The sequence below is a fragment of the Acomys minous genome, assembly GCF_964271855.1.
Source record: "Acomys minous genome assembly, chromosome: 13".
Lineage (NCBI taxonomy): Eukaryota > Metazoa > Chordata > Mammalia > Rodentia > Muridae > Acomys > Acomys minous.
In genome coordinates, this window is record NC_140495.1 from 17,225,934 (window position 1) to 17,249,528 (window position 23,595).

At 46.8% G+C, this 23,595-nt stretch overlaps 1 protein-coding gene across 1 annotated transcript in view; it reads left to right on the forward strand.

Moving 5' to 3' along the window:
- COL6A5 (collagen type VI alpha 5 chain) overlaps positions 1–23,595 on the forward strand; it is a 97,759-nt gene that overhangs the window by 25,245 nt on the left and 48,919 nt on the right. The window contains exons 8-21 of the mRNA XM_084751670.1: positions 861–1,436; positions 3,364–3,704; positions 3,813–3,894; positions 7,502–7,641; positions 9,516–9,608; positions 11,895–11,948; positions 15,061–15,132; positions 15,448–15,474; positions 15,582–15,626; positions 15,734–15,787; positions 17,710–17,772; positions 19,044–19,109; positions 19,515–19,568; positions 23,091–23,126. Of these exons, the coding sequence (XP_084607796.1) occupies positions 861–1,436; positions 3,364–3,704; positions 3,813–3,894; positions 7,502–7,641; positions 9,516–9,608; positions 11,895–11,948; positions 15,061–15,132; positions 15,448–15,474; positions 15,582–15,626; positions 15,734–15,787; positions 17,710–17,772; positions 19,044–19,109; positions 19,515–19,568; positions 23,091–23,126 (1,703 nt within the window). The remainder of the gene's footprint in view (positions 1–860; positions 1,437–3,363; positions 3,705–3,812; positions 3,895–7,501; positions 7,642–9,515; positions 9,609–11,894; positions 11,949–15,060; positions 15,133–15,447; positions 15,475–15,581; positions 15,627–15,733; positions 15,788–17,709; positions 17,773–19,043; positions 19,110–19,514; positions 19,569–23,090; positions 23,127–23,595) is intronic.

The window sequence follows — 23,595 nt, forward strand, 5'->3', positions numbered from 1 at the left end:
TCCCTCTGCTTTACAAGGAATTATGAGACACTGGGCTACCAACGGTCACCATTTGTGATGACTTGTCTGCTGTCCCTATCTGAGCCAGGGGGTCTAGCTGGACCTGGGAGAAAGTTATCCATCGGTTTTTTTTTAAATTATATTTCACATTGAGCTTCAGGAAGATGGCCATGTACTCTGTTTATGAACAACACACATTTGTCCCCCGCACTTTTAATATTGAGGTCATGACATAAAAAAATTGCAGTAGAAAACCAGAGTTTATTTAAGTTTCCAGAAGTCCAGATACATTTCTTCCTTCACAGTAATTATGTGTTCTTTCAAATTTACCCAACTCTGAGTTCCATTTCTATGTGTCATAAGCTGGCTGGGACTATTTACTATGTTACTGCATGCCCAGAGTGTTTAAGAAATGATACTTTTAGAGGTACGTGTAAATGGGCAGCGTCAGTAACAACAGGGGTTTCCATAATATGCAGTGAGATTGCTATCTAGACTGTTGTGATCTGCAGACGTTGCAGAGACTTCCAGGCTTGTGAAGGATCTCTTCATGAGAATATTCAATCTATGCAAATTACCTACTTCCTTTCTGAATAGCCTGCAGTATATCTTTTCCAATAACTCATGCAAATATAATTACACTTTGAAAAACGTCTATTATCCTACCCTTTCCTGCTATTTTTCCCTTCTCTTCGAGGTTCAATCAGTGAGTCTCTCTTCTGTTAATTCATCTCAATTTGCTGCTAATGCACAACAATTTAAGTATTTAGCAAAGCAATTTAAGTATCCCAGTAAAGGAACAATTTAGAATGATGCTAGAGGAAAATAATTTATTCTCCCCCCCCCCTTTTTTGTTCCAGCCTGTAGCCTTCAGGAAGCTGATGTGATTTTCCTCTGTGATGGCTCTGACATGGTGTCTGATTCAGAGTTTGTTACCATGACAACTTTCTTGTCAGACTTAATTGATAATTTTGACATTCAATCTCAAAGAATGAAAGTTGGGATGGCTCAATATGGGAGCCGGTATCAGGAAATTATTGAGTTGGAAAGCTCTCTGAACAAGACTCAATGGAAGTCGCAGATCCAAGCTGTAGCCAGAAGCAAGGGGTTTCCACGGATTGACTTTGCCCTTAGGCACGTGAGATACATGTTTGATCCATCTGTCGGTGGGCGAAGAAACGCTGGTGTTCCTCAGACTTTGGTTGTCATCGTTTCTGGTTATCCTCGATACAATGTGGCAGCTGCAGCCAAAGTCCTGAAAGACCTTGGCATTTGTGTCCTGGCTTTGGGCATAGGAGATGTTTATAAGGAACAACTTTTGCCCATCACAGGCAATTCAGAAAAAATAATTACTTTCCAAGACTTTAATAAACTAAAGAATGTGGAAGTGAAGAAAAGAATGGTCCGTGAAATCTGCCAGAGCTGTGGGAAGGCCAGTGAGTATCTTACTGATGTTTGGTTTTATTTGATGGCGGCTCCCTGTACCTCTATGTTCCCAAGGTTGCGTTAGGGGCTAGCCCCTGTGGAATCCACTCAGAGCAATGTGTACGAGGAGAGACGTCAACGGCCGCCTCTCCCTGGAAGCTTGCAATTAGTGAGCCTTCCTCAGTGACAGGATTAGGATTAACGCATAAGGGGATAGTGTCGGGCTGTGTCCTGTAGGTGCCCCTGTCCCCTCACTACCGTCCAGAGTTTATGCTCCTTTCACACCTGGAACTCCATCTCCTGTAATTGGAAGGAAAAATGTCCTTCATCCAGTATGATGTGAGGAAAATGAGCATTCACTATTGAAATTTGATGGTTTTAATATTGTTAAACTAGTAAAGGACTCAGTATGTGTGTGTGTGTGTGTGTGTGTGTGTGTGTGTGTGTGTGTGTGGTGTACATTTCTGTGTATGTGTAGAATGGCGTTAATTTTTTTTTTAACTTTTAAAAACTCTTGTTTGTGGGTGTTTTGCCTGCATGTATGTCTGTGGACCACATACATACAGTGACCTTAGAGTCTAGAAAAGGGAACCGGATCCCCTGGAACTTGTCTGCATGTGTGGGTGTGTACCTTATGGCTGAAGTACCCACAAAGGTCAGAAGAGCATGTCAGATCCCCGGGAACTGGAGTTGCAAATGGTTCTGAGTCAGCATGTGGGTGCTGGAAATGGTACCTGGGTCCTCTGTGAGAGCAACAAATGCTCTTAATTACTGAGCCATCTGTCTAGTTGTGTTTTCTTTTGTTTTTGAGAGCAACAACTACCTAGTTGTCACATAGTAAAAATTATAGTTGTCTTTATAGATTATTTAATCCACAAATATAAGTAGCTGACAAGTCCTCTTAGATATAGTGGAGGAATCAGCTTTGCAAGGTGTGAGGTCAGCCAACTGTGGAATAGTGACACGCCCACAGGGAAGGCACCACTCAGCTGCAGCTGGCAGTAGCCACAGGGAAACTCAGCTTCTGTGTTTCTGGGGATGGGAGGTGGGAAGACAACATGGCGGCAGGCGTTCCTCACTGTGTGGAATTTGTGCTTGGGCAGTAATCCTCCCTACTGGTGTCTCCAGAGCTATGATGCTGGAGGCTACTGCCTCCCTATGTTTGGGCACTTGTGTGGCGGCAAGTGCCACAGGAAGGAAGGGCCCGGAGTCTGGAATTAGAAAGCCCGAGCTCTAACTCTGGAGTAGTGCTACAGTGCCCACGAATCATTGTCCCCCTAGTCTGAGAAGGAGCAACTGGCAAGAGTTGGAGGGGACCCAACACGCGATTTGCCCATTCTGTCTAGCTGGGGTAACTTGTTCAACTAGTTGGCAGTGCTTACAAACTGAAGACTTTGCTTTTCTTAAAAAAAAAAAAAAAAGGATGGATCTAACTATATGAGGCCCCATTTTTCCAGCTCTTCTCTGGTGCTGGCAGCTGACAGGCACATCTTTTCCAGATGGTGGTCTTCACTCCCTGGCCACTTGACTTATCTGCGTTATCCACCTGGCCTTTGCAAAACTTTGCACTTAAGACTGCTAGAAAGTGAACGATCTCCAGGACAGTTCAAATGCTTAACGGGTTATGATCATATGCATCAGAATATGACATCATTAAAAGCAGGAAAATTCACCCACACATAACAGAGCTGCTAGCTCCAAGCCTAAGGCATGGTTTTGACCCTCAGATAACTCCTGGAACTTGTTACATAGGAAAGGGGTCAGGAAAGGTGTTCTATATGGGCGGAATAGCCAGTACCTTCATTTTCGAACATAGTCTGGGTACTAGACACCCCTGACCTCCAGCTCTGGAGCGTGGCAGAATCCTTGCCCCTCGCCATGCCTTCCACCCATGCTCCCGCTTGATGGTTAATCTGGCCTTATTTCTTTGGTCTGCAGATTGCTTTGTGGATGTGGTGGTCGGCTTCGACATTTCCACTCACCATGGGGGCCAGGCTTTGTTCCAGGGGCATCCCCGCCTAGAAGCACACCTCCCAGACATCTTACAGGACATCACCTCCATCAGGGGGGTGAGCTGCGGGGCAGGTGCAGAGGCGCAGGTGAGCCTGGCCTTTAAGGTGAACAGTGACCAAGAGTTCCCAGCCAAGTTCCAAATCTACCAGAAAGCGATGCTTGACAGTCTGCTTCAGGTCACCGTCCGTGGACCGACTCATCTGAACGCACAGTTCCTGCAGTCACTATGGGATGTGTTTGAAGAGAAATCCGCATCCAGGGCCCAGGTACACGGCACTGCAGCCTCCCCCCGATTCCTCATCCTGAATCTGTTTTTCTTTGCCCAGTTGTACCACTGGCTTTCTGCCATCCCGTTTTAATCTCTCTTTCTGTAGGTCATGCTTGTTTTCTCAGATGGTCTCCAGGGTGAAAGCATCACCATGCTGGAGCAGCAGTCGGACAGGCTCAGAGAAGCAGGTACTGAGTTGAAAATGCAAACAGCTCATGTGAACACAGGGCATGCAAGCGGCTCTCCATCCTGTGTGTTCTAGGTCTTGGGGTCTGGGTAGAGCCATTTGCAGTAGATGCGGCTGGTGATTCATGTGATGTCCGCTGATTGGGCCCCCAGTTTTCTTCCCTTAATGATGTGTTGCTATAGCCAGGGGCCTTTACTTACAACCTTCTGCAGACACATGCCCTTGGCTAACTGCAACTGTTTGCACTGAGGGTAATTTGGTGATATAAAGTAGTTAAGGAAGGAGAAGCTTATTTTGGCTCACATTTGGGGGTGGGGTGGGCAAAATGCAGTCCATTGTGGTGAGGAAGGCATGGCGGAGGCAGCTCTCTAGCGGCAGCTGCTTGCTCAGGTCTCAGTGGAATAGGAAACAGAGAAAGAATAATTCTGGAGAGCAGCTGACTTTTTCCCCCTTCCAGCTCATAAAGGTAGAACTGCCTATATTCAGGGTAGGTCGGCTCCCCAACTATAAACATTCTCTTGGACGTGCCAAACACTGTGCCTCATTAGTGCCCTTGGTGCTTATTAATCCAACCAGGTTGACATTGAAGAGTAGCCATTATTGGTGAGGTTAGACCAAGTCCCTTCCCAGTGACTTTGGCTCTCAGTGATGCTGACAAATAGAAGGCCAGTGCTCTTGCCTCAAGTGGGTCAACTCTGGGAAATTAACACTCCAGAGTCACCCATGATGTAGGCCAAGGCTTAGTCTTTGCTGAGATAAACATCCTGCTCATAGCTCCCTTTTCTTTGCTGATTTTCTCTCCCTACCGTGCCTTTCACTATTTCTGGTTATTCATGTAAAAGGTATCCATGTGGGCTAGCCCAAGTACTCCTCACCCTACATCTGTATATACCAGCTTTGCCGGAGCCTGAGGTGAGATGAAGAAGGTGTGAGAGGAATCTTCAGCAGAAGGGAATTCCATTAGCTGTCAGATGGGGCACATCTTCTAGCCCTGCCTCGAAGGAGCCCCAGACTGGCTTTTGAGATTCAATTTCCATAGACAACTTCCTTAGAGTCATAAACTTCCTGCCTTATTGCTTAGCTCCTCCCTTCACCGCCTTCACATGGCCCTTGGGGATATAGCAACTTCCTTCCTATGACAGCTGAGAATGCAGAATCCTGCCTCTGCTCCTGTGCCGTCCGAGCTCATTCTTGACACCCGGTGTTCCAGCATGCAGGACACTCCTTCACCAAGGTGTTCACAGGCTCCTCCCTTCCAGTCTCCATTACAGCTCTGCACACCTCCCTCCGTTCCCAAGCCTCTGTTATTCATGTTCTTTCCCTTGGGCAACTTCCTTTCATCTTCAGAGCCAGATTAGCCACCACTTTTTCCAAGAATCCTCCCACATCCCCCTGAGACTGTCCTCCCACATCCCCCTGAGACTGTCCTCCCACATCCCCTGAGACTGTCCTCCCACATCCCCCTGAGACTGTCCTCCCGTGTCACACTGAGACTGTCCTCCCATATCCCCCTGAGACTGTCCTCCCACATCCCCCTGAGACTGTCCTCCCACATCCCCCTGAGACTGTCCTCCCACATCCCCCTGAGACTGTCCTCCCACATCCCCCTGAGACTGTCCTCCCACATCCCCCTGAGACTGTCCTCCCACATCCCCCTGAGGCTGTCCTCCCATATCCCCCTGAGGCTGTCCTCCCACATCCCCCTGAGACTGTCCTCCCACATCCCCCTGAGACTGTCCTCCCACATCCCCTCTGAGTCCCACATCCTCCTGAGACTGTCCTCCCACATCCCCCTGAGACTGTCCTCCCACATCCCCTCTGAGTCCCACATCCTCCTGAGGCTGTCCTCCCACATCCTCCTGAGACTGTCCTCCCACATCTCCCTGAGATTGTCCTCCCACATCCCCTTGAGGCTGTCCTCCCATGTCTCCTTGAGACTGTCCTCCCATATGTAAAAATTTCATTTGCCTGATGCAATTGTTGTCTTTGAGGCCTGCTGCCTCCATCTGCTAACCTAGGCATAGTCCTGGAAGCTCTTTACAATCTAACCTAAGCCTAGAATGTTTTTTTGGCCTCTGAGACTTACTACTGAATAAGTTCACCCTTTCTAGTTCTTTCTGAACTCTGGCTGGCTGGTTCAACTCACCTGTTCTGGCTCAAACTTCTCTCCAAGTTGACTGAACCAATTTGGCTTTTTTTCAGTTTCTCATTGAATTGCTCTGCCTGACCTCAAACCAACTCTAGCAATCTGGTCTAATCTTCTGGCTCCTTCTCATGCTCCTGATGTCTTCACTTGTGTGCAGCTTGTTCTCTCTTCAACCTCTCTGTAAAACTCTCTTGGTAAAGCTGGCTCCTCTCTTTCTCTGTACTGCTCCCTCTCCTGTCACCCTCCTCTCTTCTCTGTACGCATTAGAGTTGGGTATATCCTATTCTGTCAAATCTTTCTCTCAATTACACATTCCTTTCAAACACAGGTGCTTCCTTCTACAAACTAACTTTACCTTCATTGTTTGGGATTAAAGGTGTGTACTAAAGGAGTTTCTGTATTCCAGCAAGAGTAGCCATATTTCTCACTTAAAATTCACCCACACTTATAGTCCACCAAGACTCCTCCTGTACCTCCCTGAGACTATCAGGAGTAAGGCTTTCACTGTTCCCTGATGGTCACTCCCAGAAAACTCAGAATTGTCTGACTCTGCTCACCTTATCCATTAGACCATGAACTTTGACACAGGAAGGAATGTGCCTGACCCACTCATCCTGGCATGACAGTCAGGACTCAACAAGCTCCTAAGAAACAAATGCTTGCTTAATGACAAGATGGATGAGTGAATGAGTGAATGAAAGGCCTCTCACTGAACCGAACAAAATGTGACTTTTAAGAAGTGCGCTGTTTATCTTTGGGGTGGGGTTCTGAACTTTCTGGACTCTGTATCAATGACAGTTGTCCTCTGGGGTTTGACTAGGAGAGTTTTACAGAGAGAGGTTGCAGAGAGAACAAACTAGACACAAGTGAAGACGGACATGGAAGAGCACAAGAAGGAGCCAGAGGAGTAGACCAGATCGTTGGAGTTAGTTTGAGGCCAAGCAGAGCAATTCCTTGTGTTTACATTAGGCAGGATTCTGCAGTCTCAGGTGCCATAACCCGTGGCCTAATAAATACATTCATCTGAGGTAGGAATCACCCAGAGTCTGGGCTCCTGGGATGTAACTGTCATTGATACTAGTCCAGAAAATTCACAACCCCACCCCAAAGATAAACAATGCGCTTCTTAAAAACCACATTTGAATGCCCAAAAGTTGCATCAGAATTGATGTGCGATAACATCACTCTCTGCTGGTATTTTTCAGTTGATTTGTCAATAGTTTCCCTTGGATGTTCTTTTTGTGGGGGAATTTTATGCTCTAAAGTCAGAGGCCAGAGTCTAGTGTGTTTTCAGAAATTCAGGTGAGTCTGCTGTTGGGTGTTTTTGGGTTGAGAATCCTGCTTCAGCTAGTGTGTGTTTGCCTTTTCCATTTTTCTGCATCTTTGAGTGACATTCACTGAGTGGAAGTTCTTTTGTGTGTGTGAGCCCTTGGGTTTCACATGCACAATTTTCACTAACTAGGACTTGATGCTCTGTTTGTGGTGTCCCTGAACACACTCACCCATGATGAGTTTTCCAGCTTTGAATTTGGAAAAGGATTTGACTACAGGACTCACCTGACCATCGGAATAGACCTGGGCAAGAAGCTCTCCCAGTATCTGGTGAGTTGTTTTCTCTAGGGCCACGTTGAGTTGAGTTATCTCAAGCGCTATGAGAACTGAGTTGGAATCCTGGTGTCTCCAAAGACTGCTGCTGTTTATGTCATTAAATTAAATGCATGGGATTTAGGATGTTATGAAAATTGAAAAAGACCATAATATCATATTTTGCCCATGTTCTTAAGCATTGTAATCAATATGTCCTTGGTTATTAGTTAAAACAAAACTTTGTTGTTGTTGTTTTTTTAACTGCATTTGGGTTTTGTTATAATGATAAAAGTGTAATAATTATCATCTCAACAGCTTCAAGTATATAGCATTCGGTTGTATTTATTACTTGTCCATTACAACAAAAGTAGCTTACAGCAGGAAGGGTTTGTTGGGGGCTTGCAGTTGGAGGATACAGCCCAGCATGGTGGGAAAGTCAGGCAGCAGAAGTTTGAGGTCAGCTGCATCTGCAGTGGGGAAGCAGAGATGGGTGTTGCTGTAATTGGATTTCTCCTTTTTCAGCCAGCCTGTGGGGTGGTGCTGCAGGAACCCACGCTTAGTGTGGCACCCTCCACCTTAGTTAACTTTAATCTAGAAAATCCCCCAGCAGCTCCAGAGGCTTGTTTCCATGGTGATTATAAATCTTAGCAAGTTGACAGTCAAGGCTGACAACCACACTACTAATGTGCACTTTGCTGTTCAATAGATCTCTAGAAAGTTTTCATTGTATAAGACTGAAACCCTGCAAGCCCCCAGTTAGCAATATGACCTCTTTCTGCCCCAACCCTTACAGAGCCTGACGCGCCCACCAACCTTCTGTTCCTAAGCGTCTCTCTCCTGAAGATTCCTTATAAAGGCACCATGCAGTATTTGTCTGCTTGTGGCTGGCTTAGTGTAATGTGCTCAAGGCTCGTCCACACTGTAGCATGTGACAGTATTCTCTTCCTTATCCACTCACCTCTCAACTGCCACTTTAGTTGGTTCTCCCTCTTAGCTAATAGGAGTGACCCCATGTTGAACACACATGCACAAACGGTTCTTCAGGATCCCGTGTTCACTTCTTTTGCATACGCGCCCACAAATGGGATTATGGGTTATGATAGTTCCGGCTTTGGTGCTTTGAGGAGCACATCTACTGTTTTCCGTCTCTCCCAAGCTCTGTTCTCTCCACAGCTTCCTGGACACTTGATGTGTTGTGCTTTCTGCCTTTCTCCCTACTTTTATTTTCTCTCTTCCTCTACTTCCGTTCCTCCTTCCTCTCACTTCCCTTCCCCCACTCCCTTACTCCATCCTTTCTTGGATAGTAGCCATTCTACCATGTATGAGATAATGTAACATTATTTATATATTTATCTATTTATTTAGAGATTTAGTCTTATTGCATATCCCTGACTGGCCTGGAATGCTGGCCTCAACTCAGTGATCTGCCTGCCTCTGACACCTGAACACACTGCAGGATTGAAGTTTTGATTTGCACTCAAAACATCATTTAAAAAAAAAACACATAATTTTCCCCCTGCTTTTCCTTTCATCGTCATATCATTGATAACCAGCATATCAACTGGTCCCTAATGTCATTGAAAAGCTCCTAATAATTTATACAACAGGAATTCCAGGAAATTGTCAACTAAGAATCAATATGTCTCAAGTCAACTTGGCCTGTGGCCATCTATGTACTTGGTGCCCTTTCCATTCATTGAGGAGGTTTCCTTGAGAGGGGACACTGCCCACGCAATTTGTTGGCCTACTGCCTCTCTCTGCAATTCAAGTCATAAAACCCTTGTAGGTGGCCTATGATGTGTCTAAACAAGTTTCTCATGTAAGAAAACCCATGATGATTGTTGCTCATCACACTTGGTTTTTAATTTTTTTTCTCTGTCTCTCTCTAGGGAAACATTGCAGAGAGGGCTTGTTGCTGTAAGTTTTGTAAATGTCCAGGGATTCCAGGACCTCACGGAACCCGGGGACCCCAAGCCTCAAAGGTGCCATTTGGTTGGGATCCTATTTTCTCTAACATGCCTTGTCTTGTTGTGAGTGGGGCTGAAATGGAATAGTTGAATTTGCAACCTCCGCTCATATGATGTAATTGCCTTGGGCACATTATGCACCATCCACAGTGGAGGAGTGGTTAGAGGGGCTCGCTCCTGACACTGCCACCGAGAACAACCCCCCTTCTCCTCCTCATCTCTAGTGAGGATGCTTTGGGGGCTTTGCACACACTTTCTAAGTCTGCTTTTGACAGTCTGAAAGGTGTTAGAATAGTTGATGGAGCTGTGGGGTTTACAACGGTAAATGAGACTGAGCTGCAAAATAAAAGGACAAATTATAGATGATCAATTACACAGTAACAGAATGGAGAAACACATCATGGCATTTTCTATGAAAGATTGTACCAATGCAAACAAATGGACTACGCTCATTAAAAAGCATGAATGAAAGTTTATCCACATGGTAATGACCAGAGGGAGTAGAAAAGACAAAGCAGGAGAACGTTAAGGTAGGGTTCCTTTTATTAAAAGGAAGATGTACTGTCTGAGAATGCATATTTAAGGAGTGAAGTACCTTTAAAGCCCAGGAAGTATTATCCTAAGTGTTAGCAGTGCACTTCTGAGGAGGGCTAGGGTACTGGGTTCTGGGCACTTGCAATGAGGTGACCCTGTGCTGGGACTGTCGATGTCCCAATTCTTGCCTGGGTGATGACTGTGCAGATGTCACATACAACGATTGCACAAAACTTACTGTAACAATTAAACTGTGCATTTATATTGCATTCACTAAATATGCAATTTCAAATGGATTTTAGGTATCATGGTAAAAGGACTTTTTGTGATAAATGGATTTATTTTCCTCTTAACAATCTTAGTCTGTATTTTCCTCCCTGCACATTTCAAAAAGACTTAAATTATTCATTGGGGGGGGGATCATGATCATGCTGTAGAGCACCTGTGAAGGTCAGAGGACGGCTCGCAGTAATCTGCTCTCCCCTTCCACTTTGTGAGTTTTGGGCATGAACACAGGTTGTCAGACTTGGCAACAAGCATCTACGCTGAACCTTCTCCTCAGTCCAAAACATATTGATGCTAACACTTGCTGATGCTTTCTGCTTTGCCTACCCATGTTGAAGGGTAATTTATGCAGAATGTTTTGCTAAATTGTGGTACTCCGTTTACTGAACTCTACTGTGGCATGTCAGTAGAACTGTGCTCCAGAGGCGCAGCAAGGGTCTGTGTGGGGAAAGCAAATCTCAACAGAGCTTTGTGACAAGCAGAGTCAAAAGCAGCTAAACTGTGACTCAGAGGAAAGCGACTCAGTTTAAATACTGCTCTTATCAAAGCAGAAGAAAGTCAAATGGGCCCTTTGAAGGGGTTTGTGATTTGTCAGTGATGGGGCTGGAGAGATGGCTCAGGGGCTTGCCAGAGTATCTGAGCTTAGTTCCCAGCATCCACATCAGGATGCTAATGACAACCTGTAACTCCTGCTCCATGGGCTCTCCTCTGACCTCCACATGCACCTGCACTCATTTACACACACACACACACACACACACACACACGCGCGCGCGCGCGCGCTCGCGCAGTCTTATGGTGACTACTTCTGTGGTGAAACACCACGACAAGAAGCAACTCCAGAAGGAAAGGTTTATTTGGCTTACACTTCCTTATCACCATTTACCGCTGAGGGAAGACAGGACATAAACTCAAACAGGCCAGGAACCTGGGAACCTGGAGGCAGGAGCTGCTGCAGAGGCATGGAGGATGCTGCTTACTGCTTGCTCCTCATGCCTTGCTCAGCCTGCATTATTATAAAAATAAAAAAAAAAACTCAGGACCACCAGGCCACGGTGGCACCCCTAGAGTGGGCTGGGCCCTCCCCATGAATCTCAGATTAAGAAAATGCCAGGCTTGCCTAGAACCCAATCTTATGGAGAATTTTCTCCATTGAGGCCCCCTCCTCTCTGATTCTATGTCAAGTTGACATAAAGCCAGGCAGCAAATACACATAATTAAAATAATAACAATACATATTTTAAAAAAATGGTGGCTGCGGGTGCAAGAGTGGCAGGTTTTCAGGGTCATCAGGAGGGCCTTCTTCTGCAGAGGGCCTTCAGAGATGAGTCCAAGGAAAAAGCCAGCTGCATATGTTGGATTCTCTGCAACTCCTGGCTTTATTGGCACAAAGTCTACCCAACGTTCGAGGGAGGGCCTGGCCAGGGATGCCTAATGACCTGAGTGAGAATGGTTTTAATATCCTTCTTTCTCCCCTTTTAGGGTTCTTCAGGTCAGAAAGGCAACAGAGGACACAGGGGAGAAGATGGAGACCCTGTAAGTTAGGGGTTCCTCCCCGATGAGCCCACACTCACCGATTTGCTTTGTTGTCGTGAAAAGCTTTTTAGGGCAGAGGAGAGTCACGTGTGTGTCTTTCCTTTTAAAATAGCTCTGAGGAGGAAAAGGTTGATTTCTTTGTCCCTTCCCTAACTCCAGGATGTGGACAAGAACAGCTCATGTGCCAGCGGCTAGAATTTTGTTGCTATAGTTGTTCCTGGTTTTAAATCAGCTTTGGTGGGGGGCGGGTTCTGGAACTTTCCTCCATGCCTCTAAGCAGGATGTAGCAGCTCTTCTGTTAGGCAGCACTCTTTAGGCGTGGTACATGACTCCAGGCTAGAGCTGGAGAGCATGCGTCCTTCAACGGAGAGGAAGAAGGCAGGACGTCCCCCAGGGCACAACGTCACGACCAAATGCTGCCCAGAGGTTTGGAAGCCTCAATATTTGACTCCAGAACCAGAACAGTCATTCGGCTCATAGCTCTTATGGGCAGAGCTTGGAGGGACCCAGGCCCCTTGGGTAGCTTCGTTTGGCATGGGGAGTGGTCAGCTCATAATGTTTAAAAGCTCAGACAATGGCGTGAGGCGTCCAAGGACTGACCTGTAAGTCAGAGCTTGACTAGGATATTCAACTTCTTGATAATTCTTCTAGGACCCAAGGCTGACCTAGCTTACTTTAAAAGGATCATTAAAGGGGTATGCTAAGTGGCTCACTTTGTACCCCAGTGGGGTCGCAAACACTACCAAGCTGGTGTGAGCAGCTTTTGTGTATGGAGTGTCACCTCCTTGCCTTGCTGAGGGGGCCCATCGTTGGCTGAAAGTTTAGGTTGTGATACCCTATGAGCATATACAGGGGGAGGAGGTCCCCCTCAGACACAGACATAGGGGAGGGGAGGGGTGTAGGGGGGAAATGGGAGGAAGGGAGAAATGGGAGGATACATGGGATAGGCTAACAACTGAGATGTAATATGAATAAATTAATTTTAAAAAATTAAAAAAAAAAAAAGAAAGAGAAATGAAGCCCAAGAGCCTCTCCGGGGGGCAATACCTTGAGCTTGTGTAGGGCCTGACTGATCTTTAGAGTAAAGGAGATGGGGGAAAGGTGACTCACACCTCCCTGCCCTCAGGAGGAAGCTATGTTAGCCATCTTCCTTGTTCCTCAGGACAAAATACCCAGAGAAAGCATCTGAAGAAAGGAGGGCTTCATAACGGCTTAGGATGTGAGGGCATGGGAGTGGGAGTAGGGGGGAGGTGGGGGGGGAGTGGGAGTGGGGTGGGGTGTTAGGGGGATAAACCATGAGGCACCAGCTGGAGGCACCTGGTTCCATTGCATTCAAGTCAGGAAGTAGAGAGGGTTAAGTGCTCCTGCTCAGCCCCCACCCCTCGCACAAACAGCCTCTTCTCCACATGGCCTCTGCTTTCCACATAGCTCACCACCTCAGATAGTCTCCCCATCTCCAGATAGCCCCCCTCAGTCTCCCCACCTCCAGATAGCCTCCCCTTCTTCCCATAGCCTTCCCCTCTTCAGGTGCCCCACCCTAGATACCTTTCTCCTTTTTATGCAATCCAGGACCCAAGCCTATGGAATGGTGCCACCCACATTTAGGGTGTTTTTTGTTTTCGTTTTTAACTTCAGTGAACCCAATCAAGACAACTCCTCACAGGTGTACCCAGAGGGTAGGTTAACCTCACGTGATCCCCACATGCACGTTTAGGGTGTTCTCTCCAGATGCATTCAACTCCTGCTCTAGGCTGTTTCTAAATATTTCCTATTAGAATCAGGGTTGATGAGAGATATTGACCTGAGTGCTCTTCCTGTGTAGACAGCCTGACTTTGGACAGACCTATACTGTGAGGAATGGCTCTGGTGTGTGTGTGTGTGTGTGTGTGTGTGTGTGTGTGTGTGTGTGTGTGTGTGTACACGCATGTGCTCGCATGCATATGGAAGTCAGAGGTCAACCATAGGTTTGTTTCTCAGGAGTGATCCACTTTATTTTTATTTTTATTTTTATTTTAGTTCTTTGAGAGAGGGTTTCTCTGTGTAGCCATGGCTGTTCTGGAAGTCACTCTGCAGACCAGGCTGGCCTTGAACTCAGAGATCCACCTGTCTCTGTGTTTCTAGTGCTGGGGGGTTAAAGGTGTGAGTCACAACCACCTGGCCTGCACTTTATTTGCTTTTTTTTTTTTTTTTTTTTTTAAAATAGGGTCTCTCATTGACCTGGAGTTTGTAGATTTGGATAGACTTGCCAGCCAGCAAAAGCCCCAGGGTTCCACCTGTCTCTGTCCCCTGCCCCCAGATCTGGGATTAAACATTCTTTGGATGTTTGTTTGTTTGTAGCCTTGGCTGTCCTGCTCTCACTTTGTAGACCAGGCTGACCTGGAAGTCACAGAAAACCACCTGCCTCTGCTCCCTCAGTGCTAGGATTACAGATGTGATCAACTGCCTGGCTCAGGTTGTTTTTTGTTTTTTGTTTTTTTCCGATTTTCAAGACAGGGTTTCTCTGTGTAGCCTTGGCTGTCCTGGATTCACTTTGTAGATCAAGGCTGGCACAGAACTCACAGCGATCTGCCTGTCTCTGCCTCCTGAGTGCTGGAGTTACGGGCATGACCAACTGTGCCTGGCTCAGTTTTGTTGTTGTTGTTTTTAACTGTGAGTTCTAGGATCAAACTAAGACCCTTAGTCTTGCACAGAAAGCTCACTCCCAGCCAGTCCGTCTCCCTAGCCCCAAGGTCAGGCTCTTCTGCCTTTGCATTCTGTCCTTGCAGGAATGTGTCTTCCCATGGGTTTCTGCTCAGCTCTAGCCCTGGGCACTGAATGGCTTTTTTATGTCACCAATGCTGACTTCCCCAGGGTGGCATCAAGGCCCTGAACATGATATCATGGGATCACTGAGCAATTAGGAGTGTGGCTAGGAGGCAAAGTGACTTCTGAGCCTTTGGCCACACTGTCTGATGGGGGAGTAAAGAAGCTGACTTTAAGTGAGGGAGCCCTGAAGGCTAACAGGGGGAAGGGTGGGGAGGCCACAAGCTGTAGCTCAGTGCTCCAAAAGCGAAGCGCTGACAACCTCTGGCACAAGTTTCACTGTGGACATGTGTTTGAACTCACATCCTAGGGAAGACGAGGAGACATTGGGCCTCAAGGAGACAGAGGGATCATGGGATGTCCGGGGACTCGGGGCCAGAAGGTAAGTTTCAGCTGGTCCCTTCCTGTCCCGTTTTCTTGCTCATTACCTCTTTTCCCATCACCTCTTCCTTTCCCTCCCTCCCCTGCCCGCCCCCCCCCCCCCATGTTATACATGTTAGTTTCCTCTATTGCAGACGAGCCTTCACCATTCATTTAATTCTACCCATAACCTTTATATGGGTGTTCAGCCAGAAACAGTGAAAGAGCTGACACAAAACAACCCTCCCAGGGGACGCAGCCCCCTTCCCGCTGCAGAGTTAGACTTCCCCACTCTGCCTTTGAGCCCCTGCAGTGACAGCTGTTTAATCTTTTGCAGGGAATCAAAGGGTTTTCCGGAGTTCAGGTATTGTATTTCTCCTTCTCTCAAGCTTGATCTCCTAGCTGGGGACTCATGTCCTGTCACCAGCTGTCCCTGACCGCTGACTGTTATTGTGTCCCCCCCCCTCCCAGGGGGAGCACGGAGAAGACGGGCTCGACGGACTGGATGGAGAAGAGGTGAGTCACCTGCCTCTCCCCCCACCTTCCCATTTTTTAAAAAAGTTATCACGAAGCCGTTATGAGGTTGATTTTTCTAAATGAGATTTCGTTTTATGTTTGTTTAGGGATTTTATGGATTTCGTGGGGGAAAGGGAGAAAAAGGTGACCCTGGCTCTCAGGTAACTCAAGTAGTCCCTGGTGACAGATCCAGCCTTGTTTGCTACGCTGGCAGTTGGGGATAAAATTGACAGCCGACCCCTCCACCACCCTTAGTTACCGTTCTTCTGGCTGTGACCAAATGCATGGTACCTCCTGGATGCTTCCAGAAGGCGACTAGGGGACAAAGTGTTGTTTTGGCTCACAGTTTAGAGGAACACAGCCTGTTTTGGTGGGGAAGGCATGGTTGGAGGGTCATGATCCATGGCACCCACCAGGGAACAGAAAGGGATGGCCAGTGCTCAGTCTAGGACTACACGCAGCCCATGGCATAGTGCCACCCACTGTCAGGGTGGGGCTTCTCTCCTCAGCTTAAACCATTTGGGGTTGTGGGCAACCCTCACAGACACACCCAAAGGTATGCTTCATTAGTGTCCTGAGCGTTCCTTAAATTCAATTTGACAAAATTAGCTATCCCAATTACACAATGAAAGCCTATTGCCAACAAACAAATGGCCCTCTTCTGGTTGGGGCACACGGACTACTGTATTAGCTCCTTTTCTTTTGCTGTGATAAAATTCCTTGACGAAAAGCAATTTAAGGAGGAAAGGCTTTGTGTTAGCTCATGGCTCCAGAGGGAGAGGCCTCATGGTGGGGAAGGCACGGCATGTCAGCAGGCGCAGGAAGCCGGCTGATGACATTTGCGAAGTAGGGCCAGACTATGGACTCTTTAGCCAGCCTCCAGTGACGCGCTTCCTCAGCAAGGCTCCACCTCCTAAAGGTTCCGCCAACTGGGGGCAAGAGTTCAAATATATGAGTCTCCGGGGCATGTTTCTCATTCAAACTCCCATAACTCCTGGGTGATGTTTTCAAGAATTTCCAGCTAGAAAAGTTCACCGTGTGAGGTCTTTCTGTGGTTATGTTTTTCAGGAGTCTGTAAATGAGCACGTTTGGCCACTATTATTAGCCTTTGTATTTTTTTTTCCTGACATCAAAAACAAAGAGAATGAAGGAAGCCAATGTGGGGGGCCTTGGAGTTGTAGATCATCTCGACATACTTTGCTTGTGTTAAACTCGTCCCAACAGCCAGCTCTGTCTTTATGATCTGATCCGTTTATTTGTCAAATGTTTTTGAGCATCTGTGACATACCAGACACTTAATGACTTGTCAAGGATTCAGAGACGGGGTGGACCACATGTAATCCTCATTCTCAAGGACACCACGGTACACAGAAATGGCTAGGGCCACGTGGGGTCCTTCTGACCCCAGTCAGCTTACAGGTGGGATGTCCAGGAAGTCTTCTCAAAACCAAAAGTGAACTGCAGTTAGCAAGGCACAGATGGGGAGGAAGAACATTCTGGATAGAGGGCAAGCAAGCACATGAAGCTGGGGGCCACTGGTAGTTGCTCTGCTAGAAGGAACAGCGTTCAGGTGGAGGAAGATGGGTTTTGTGATGGTAAGCAACTCCAGTGCGCATGTCTTTGTGCATGTATCTGTGCGCATGCGTGCGTATGTGCATGCATGCATATGTGTGTGTGTGTGTGTGTGTGTGTGTGTGTGTGTGTGTGTGTGTGTGTGCAGCTTGGGAAGGGTTTATTCAGAAGGCAATCAATTTTTCATTTTAGAAATATTATTTGCAAGTGCTACAAGCCAAAGATGGCTGGTTTTCTCCCCACTGCAGTGGAGTTTTCCCCAGTTGCTGAAAGTCGCATTGGACAACTTATGCTAGACCACGAGGAGGTTTCCTGTTTCTCACCCTGGCCATGGCTTAAACTTGAACTTGGGATGGCTGAGCGCACCTGGGGGAGACAGGAAAACATGAAACATTTCATCTGATTGGCATTCCTCCTCCATGTACAACTTGACATTTAACACCATTGTAAAAGCCACACAGAGGCTTGCTTGCTTATTTGTTTGTTTGTTTATTTGTTTGTTTGTTTTCAGGGAAGCCCAGGTTCTAGAGGCGCCCCTGGGGAAGACGGCGAGAAGGGATTCCCGGGGGACCCCGTAAGTTACCAGATCCCACTTAGCTCTGAATTTTATCTCAGCAAAACTTTGCTCTCGGACCCCTTAGTGGTTCCCACTGAAGTACAGTCAAATACTGGCCTTGGGAGCTGGGGTGGTAGGTGTTTGCTACCAGGGCTTTTTTATTTGGGGCGGTGGGGGTGGGGTGGGAACCTGTCCAAATCTGACCTGGACTGATTATTCTAAAGGCTCAGAACGGGGATCTAAAGTTCCATCATATGAGCTCACAGTGTGTTGAGACTTCCAACTTACTGTGGTGAAAACTCCCTTTGTTTTATTGGTCAGATTTCAAATCTTGCAGCCCAGAGCTTGAATTTTTTTTCTTTCTTTCTTGTTTGTTGGTTTAACAGTGTTAGGATTCAAACCCAGGTCCCCGCGGCTACTAGACAAGCACTCTGCCACTGAGCTACCTCCCTACTGGCATTCTCTCCTCCAGACTCAGTTCCAGGGGGCCTTTCATTCCATGTCTGAATGGGCTGGCGGCTCAACGCTGTGGGGAAGTTAGTGTACAGCCTATACTCCCAGAACACTGCTTCAGGCACCAAATCACCTTCAAACCGGGGCCAACGTTACTTTTAAGAGTTTTGAGTTGAGGATTTTTCTTACCCTTTATCCCTTAGCTTGAATGAGCTCAGTGGTTCTCAGCCTTCCTAATACTGTGACCCTTTAATGCAGTCCCTCATGTTGTGGTGACCCCCAACCATAAAATTATTTTCATTGCTACTTCATAATTGTAATTTTGCCACTGTTATGAATCATACTGTAAATATTTTGGGGGGATGGGGATTTGCTAAGGGGGTTGTGACTCAGAGGTTGAGAACCGCTGAAGCCTAACACTTAAATATTATATAATTAAAAAATAATAATGATAAAATGAAAAAAGCCTGGTGGCACAGTCCTGTAATTCCAGCTACTCAGGTCACTGAGACAGGAGGATCTCAAGTTCAAGTCAGCCCGAGTAACTTAGTGAGACCCCACCTCAAGGATCTGTCAGTGATAGATGATTTGCCTGCTGTGTTCTAAGCCCTGGGTTCAAGTCCATGTACTACACAAGGAAGAAAGGGAAAATGGAAGCCCACTGAGGCACACGCCTGTATTCTAGAACTCAGAAGGCTGAGGCAAGAGGGTCACTGTGAGTTCAAGACCTGCCTGGGCTCTATAGCAAAGCCCTGCGTTCACACTGATGAATTAATTAGCTAACTCCCTCACTCTGATGTTTCTGGAGTCTAAACATTTCCGAAATCATCTCCTAGGGTAACCCGGGACAAGACAGCGTCATCAAAGGCCAGAAGGGCGCCAAAGGAGACCGGGGCAGACAAGTAATTGAATCTATGTTACATAGATAAGTTGACTAATTCTGCTGTTGAGCTAAGTACATTTAGCAAAGCATATGAACAGCCCCTCCCCCTAGTCATCTATGGTTAAAAGAAAATAAGGTATGTCTGAAGTAGGTTATATGTTTGGGGGACATTGTTAATGTTCTAGGAAGTGATAATGTACTTATTTGTCACCATTTACTTACGGCATGTTGCTACCCCTCTTCTGGTTGCTGCCCTTGTCCTTATTGACCATCTCACCAGAAGTGTCACTATATGGAATGGCTCCAGCATGGCTCCTGTATTCTGCTGATGGCATGCTGATACTTTTTTGACTTACTCAGGACTTATAGCCAACCTACTTTTGACTTATGATTTTTTTGGGGAAATGTTTTATTGTGTTTCTAGGGGAGAACTGGGCAGACAGGGACACAAGGCAGTCCTAGCTCCAGAGGAAGCAGGGTAAGTATGTCCCAGACATTAGGTTCACTCCTTATCACTTGTGGATGGACACAGAGGCATGGAGATTGTCCGCTGAGACAGCAGACCCGTGACTGCTACGTTTGCAGGCACGCTTTAAATCTCTACACCGCTGACCTTTTGGGCCTGAGAATTCTTTCTTATGAAGACTGTCCTGTACCTTGTAAGATGCTTATCAGTACTCCCATGCTCTGCTCATCTGCTTACCCAGTTGTGATACCCAAAACCATCCTTTCAGATAGTGCTAAATGTCTACAGTGAGTGGACATGGGAGACAAAAATCATCCCTGGCTGAGAAACACTGTGCTCCCGTCTGCTTTTGCCCTTCTACCTTCAAGGCGTTTTTGAATGCCTTTGAAGAAAGCCAATGACTTGAACGTAGGCACTCTCCTCTCCTAGCTTAGCATCTGGGGGCCACATCAGAGTATTATGGACTGGGTAGACATACTCTCATGCCCTTTACACATTGGCAGTGGCATGAGAGAACATGAATGGATTCTTCCTGAATAGACTGCCAAACGCTGGCTCTTAGAGCCAATACATTGGAGGCCCCAGGGTAGCTTATAGCATCATGTGATAGCAAGCCTGCCTTGCCCCCCCCCCCCAAACAGGCCATTGGGTTTCCTTCCATTTTTAAGGACCAACCAAGAAACCATATCACCCTTTGTGGCTACTTACTTACTTATTTGTTTTTTCTAGAGGGTCAAGGGAACAGTTCTGCTATGTATCCCTGTTTGGCCTAGAACTCACTATGTAGATCAGGCTGGCCTCAAGCCCCTGCCTCCTGTATGCTGGGGTCACAGGTGTGCCGCACCACCCCTGGCACAGAGATGACATTTGTGTTGAAAGAACCTCTGTCTCACGCTCAGCACAGACACGCTAACAGAGAAGAATGTTCGCATTCTCCATTTGTTCAGAGGGAAGGAAAATACTTGGCTTTCTTTTCTGAGTGTTGGATTGGTGTCATTCTTGATGGTGATAGCCTGCTGCCCTTTTCCCTGGGAACGAGGGGGCAGGGTTCCATCCTAGCCGGACCTGCCTTTGTTTATCCTGAATAGCAAAGATGCTAAGCCAGAGGAGCTGGGCTTCCTATGCTTTTTGGGCCTTTCCCTGGGCCTGTGCCTTCTCAGCTCACGTTGATTAAGATGTAACTGGGGGAAGCAGCAGAGCAGTGGGATGAGCTAAGTGTTATAAATTTTAGAGATAAATATATCTGCTGGCTCAAGAGAAAGGGAATTTTAGTTTGAAATAGGTTTATAACGGACACATAAACCATGCACTTTAAAAACAGAGGCGTTAGGGATCAGGGTAGGAGTAATCCTTGGACACACTTGTCAGTGCCTTTTAAATTAGCACAAGACAGAAGGACCTCAGCCCCCTCCCCATCTCTTACCCATTTCCCCTGCTTTGCAGCTTCTCTTTTGGAATTACATAAGGCAACATTCATATTCATGTTCACAGCCAGGCAGCCTGGGGCTTTTCTACCCTCATCCTCCTCCCTCCCTCCCACCCCCATGTTTCTAGTGTAGGCCAGGATTCCGTTATGAGATTCAGAGCATCTTAAGTGGATAATGGGTTGTAAACAACCCAGCTCAACCCCAGGCATGGGCTCCCTGTGCGACTGAACTTCAACCTGTATAAATGAATCATCGCAACAGCTGTTTCTAACACAACGGCTCCACATACTGACCACCGCACAGGAGGCCACATTCCGGGCCTGTGGCCTTTTGGTGGCTGCTTGCGAAGAGTCCTAATAACATTTGTAATTATATATATATATATATCATCCGTTTTGTACCAGATCCTCACCTAATCCATTTGAAACACTCATTCAGCTAAACCTCATAGCACGCCCCCCCCCCCCCCGCCAGGTGGATTGTTATCATCCGATCCACAGTGTACACGAACAAATCAAGGGGACTCTGGCTTGGGCCACAATAGCTAGTAAGCGACGGGGCTGGGTTCTGAGCTCAGACCATCTCACTTTAGAGTCCATGCTCACACAGTGGAGATTTAACGTGTAATTGCTTTGGGCCACCGAGGCTTTTTAAATAGCGGAGCCAAAGGCAAGAGAGTGCGCTATTTCTAAGGCCGTGCCTCTAAGGACAATGGTGTACAAAATGATTAGACAGAACAAACATTATTCTTCCTTCCAGCCTTTCTCCTCCACCCACCCCCTTTTCTTTTCGAGGCAGGGTCTCTCTCTCATCCTGCCGCTCGGGCTGGCACTGAGCTTACTATGAAGACCATGCTGGTCTTGAACTTAAGGTCCTTGTGCCTTGGCCTCTCAAGTGGTACAATTATAGGCACATAACCACTGTGACCAACTCATCCTGGCTTTTAGTTTTCACTTGTGTGTGTGTGCATGTGTATGTATAGTGCTCTTGCATTCAGGTGCCTGTAGAGGCCAAAAGAGGATGATGGAGTGACAGGTAGTTGGGTACCACCTGATGTGGGTCCTCGGCACCAGCACCAGACACATTTAACTGGGAAGAAAGCTCTCTTGCCTCTACCTTTGCTTTTTTAATGGAGACAGAATGTGAAGTCATGGCAACAGTATCCACCTTTGCTGAGCTTTTAGTCTTCTCTGTTTTTCTGTGTCAAGAACATCAACTAGTCATATCCAGAGACAAACAGCTGACGAGTTGCTTTGGGTAACGTCTCCCAAAGGGTATTTTAAAAGCCTAATACCTGGTGGAGCTGATATTTGGGTGACTATTGTAAGGAACTGTGGGTAACTGAGAGAAAAACGACAGTTCTGAAATCATTCCTATATAATAATTGAATAAATGCAATTGTTTAAAACAATCCTGGCTGGTTATCACAATACAGTATGAATTGAGAGTGTCCCACGGTTTTCTCAGTGAGAGTAATGCCAACAGGTTTTATCACTATAGATTGGGGAAAATAAGTTAGGATCCAGGGCCCTAGGCATCGTCCGTCTTGGCTCCCCTCTGTCCCTGGAGCTTGCACTGGTGACATGAACTCCTTCCCAGATAGATTCAGACAGTGTTGAGGGGCCAGCCTGGCTTTATTGTGACAAACTCCATCAGTAGCATCTAGGTCGCATAAAGGAGCAGCCACCACGGGCCATTTCCTTCCTGAGGAATCTTCTAGAGCCAAACTTCACCGGGTACACATGGCTTACCACGTGACATACCATGTGACATACCACTGTGTCTAGAAATATCACTCTGTCTTCCTCATGGCACACAGTGCTTTGTGGGTTTGCCAGGAGGGGAACAGTTTCTTCAGGGTGATCTGGACCTTCAAATAGCCCACTCGATAATCATCAGGGGGTGTCACACTGGAGTGGAGGCTGCAGTGACTTTTACATTGGGTTGCCATCAATCCCCTAAGTGTTAGTGTGTCATTAAAATGCCCAGTATGAAAACCTGCCCCCAGGAAACCCTCTATGAGCAGGGAAGGGGAGAGACTGGTTTGCCTTAGGGATGGTCCTTCTGTCTGGACATACTGACTGATGCTTTGCTTTTGGTTTTTCAGGGAGTGGAAGGCCGGAGGGGGCTCCAGGGCCCCTTGGTAAGCATCTTTTTACTTCCTGTCCTCTGTGGGAGGAGATTGAGATCGTTTATTCTACGTAAATAGTAAATAGTACCAGGTAAACACCGTTTGACGAGATGTTGTAAACATGCTCGGCCCCTGGCATGAAACCCACTGACTAATGGAAAACACAAGCAGCTATCCCATAAGTCATCTTCCAGAAATAGGACAGGCCTCACAAAGGCAAAACCTCCCTCAGAAGCACCTCCTGACAAGTAAACAGAACACGTACAACCCCAACTATCATACACTCAACTGACTTTCACATGAGCTGGCAACTACTATGCAAGAAAGTGAAATTCTTGCTTCTTCTTAGCTAATTATACCCAAGTTATTATTATTATTAACCACACATTCTAGGTATTTTTTCCATACTCCTCTTCTTTTAAGCCTGTTTTTAGTTAGCATGCAAAGCATTTGCTGTCATTATGGAATTTTCAAACAAAAT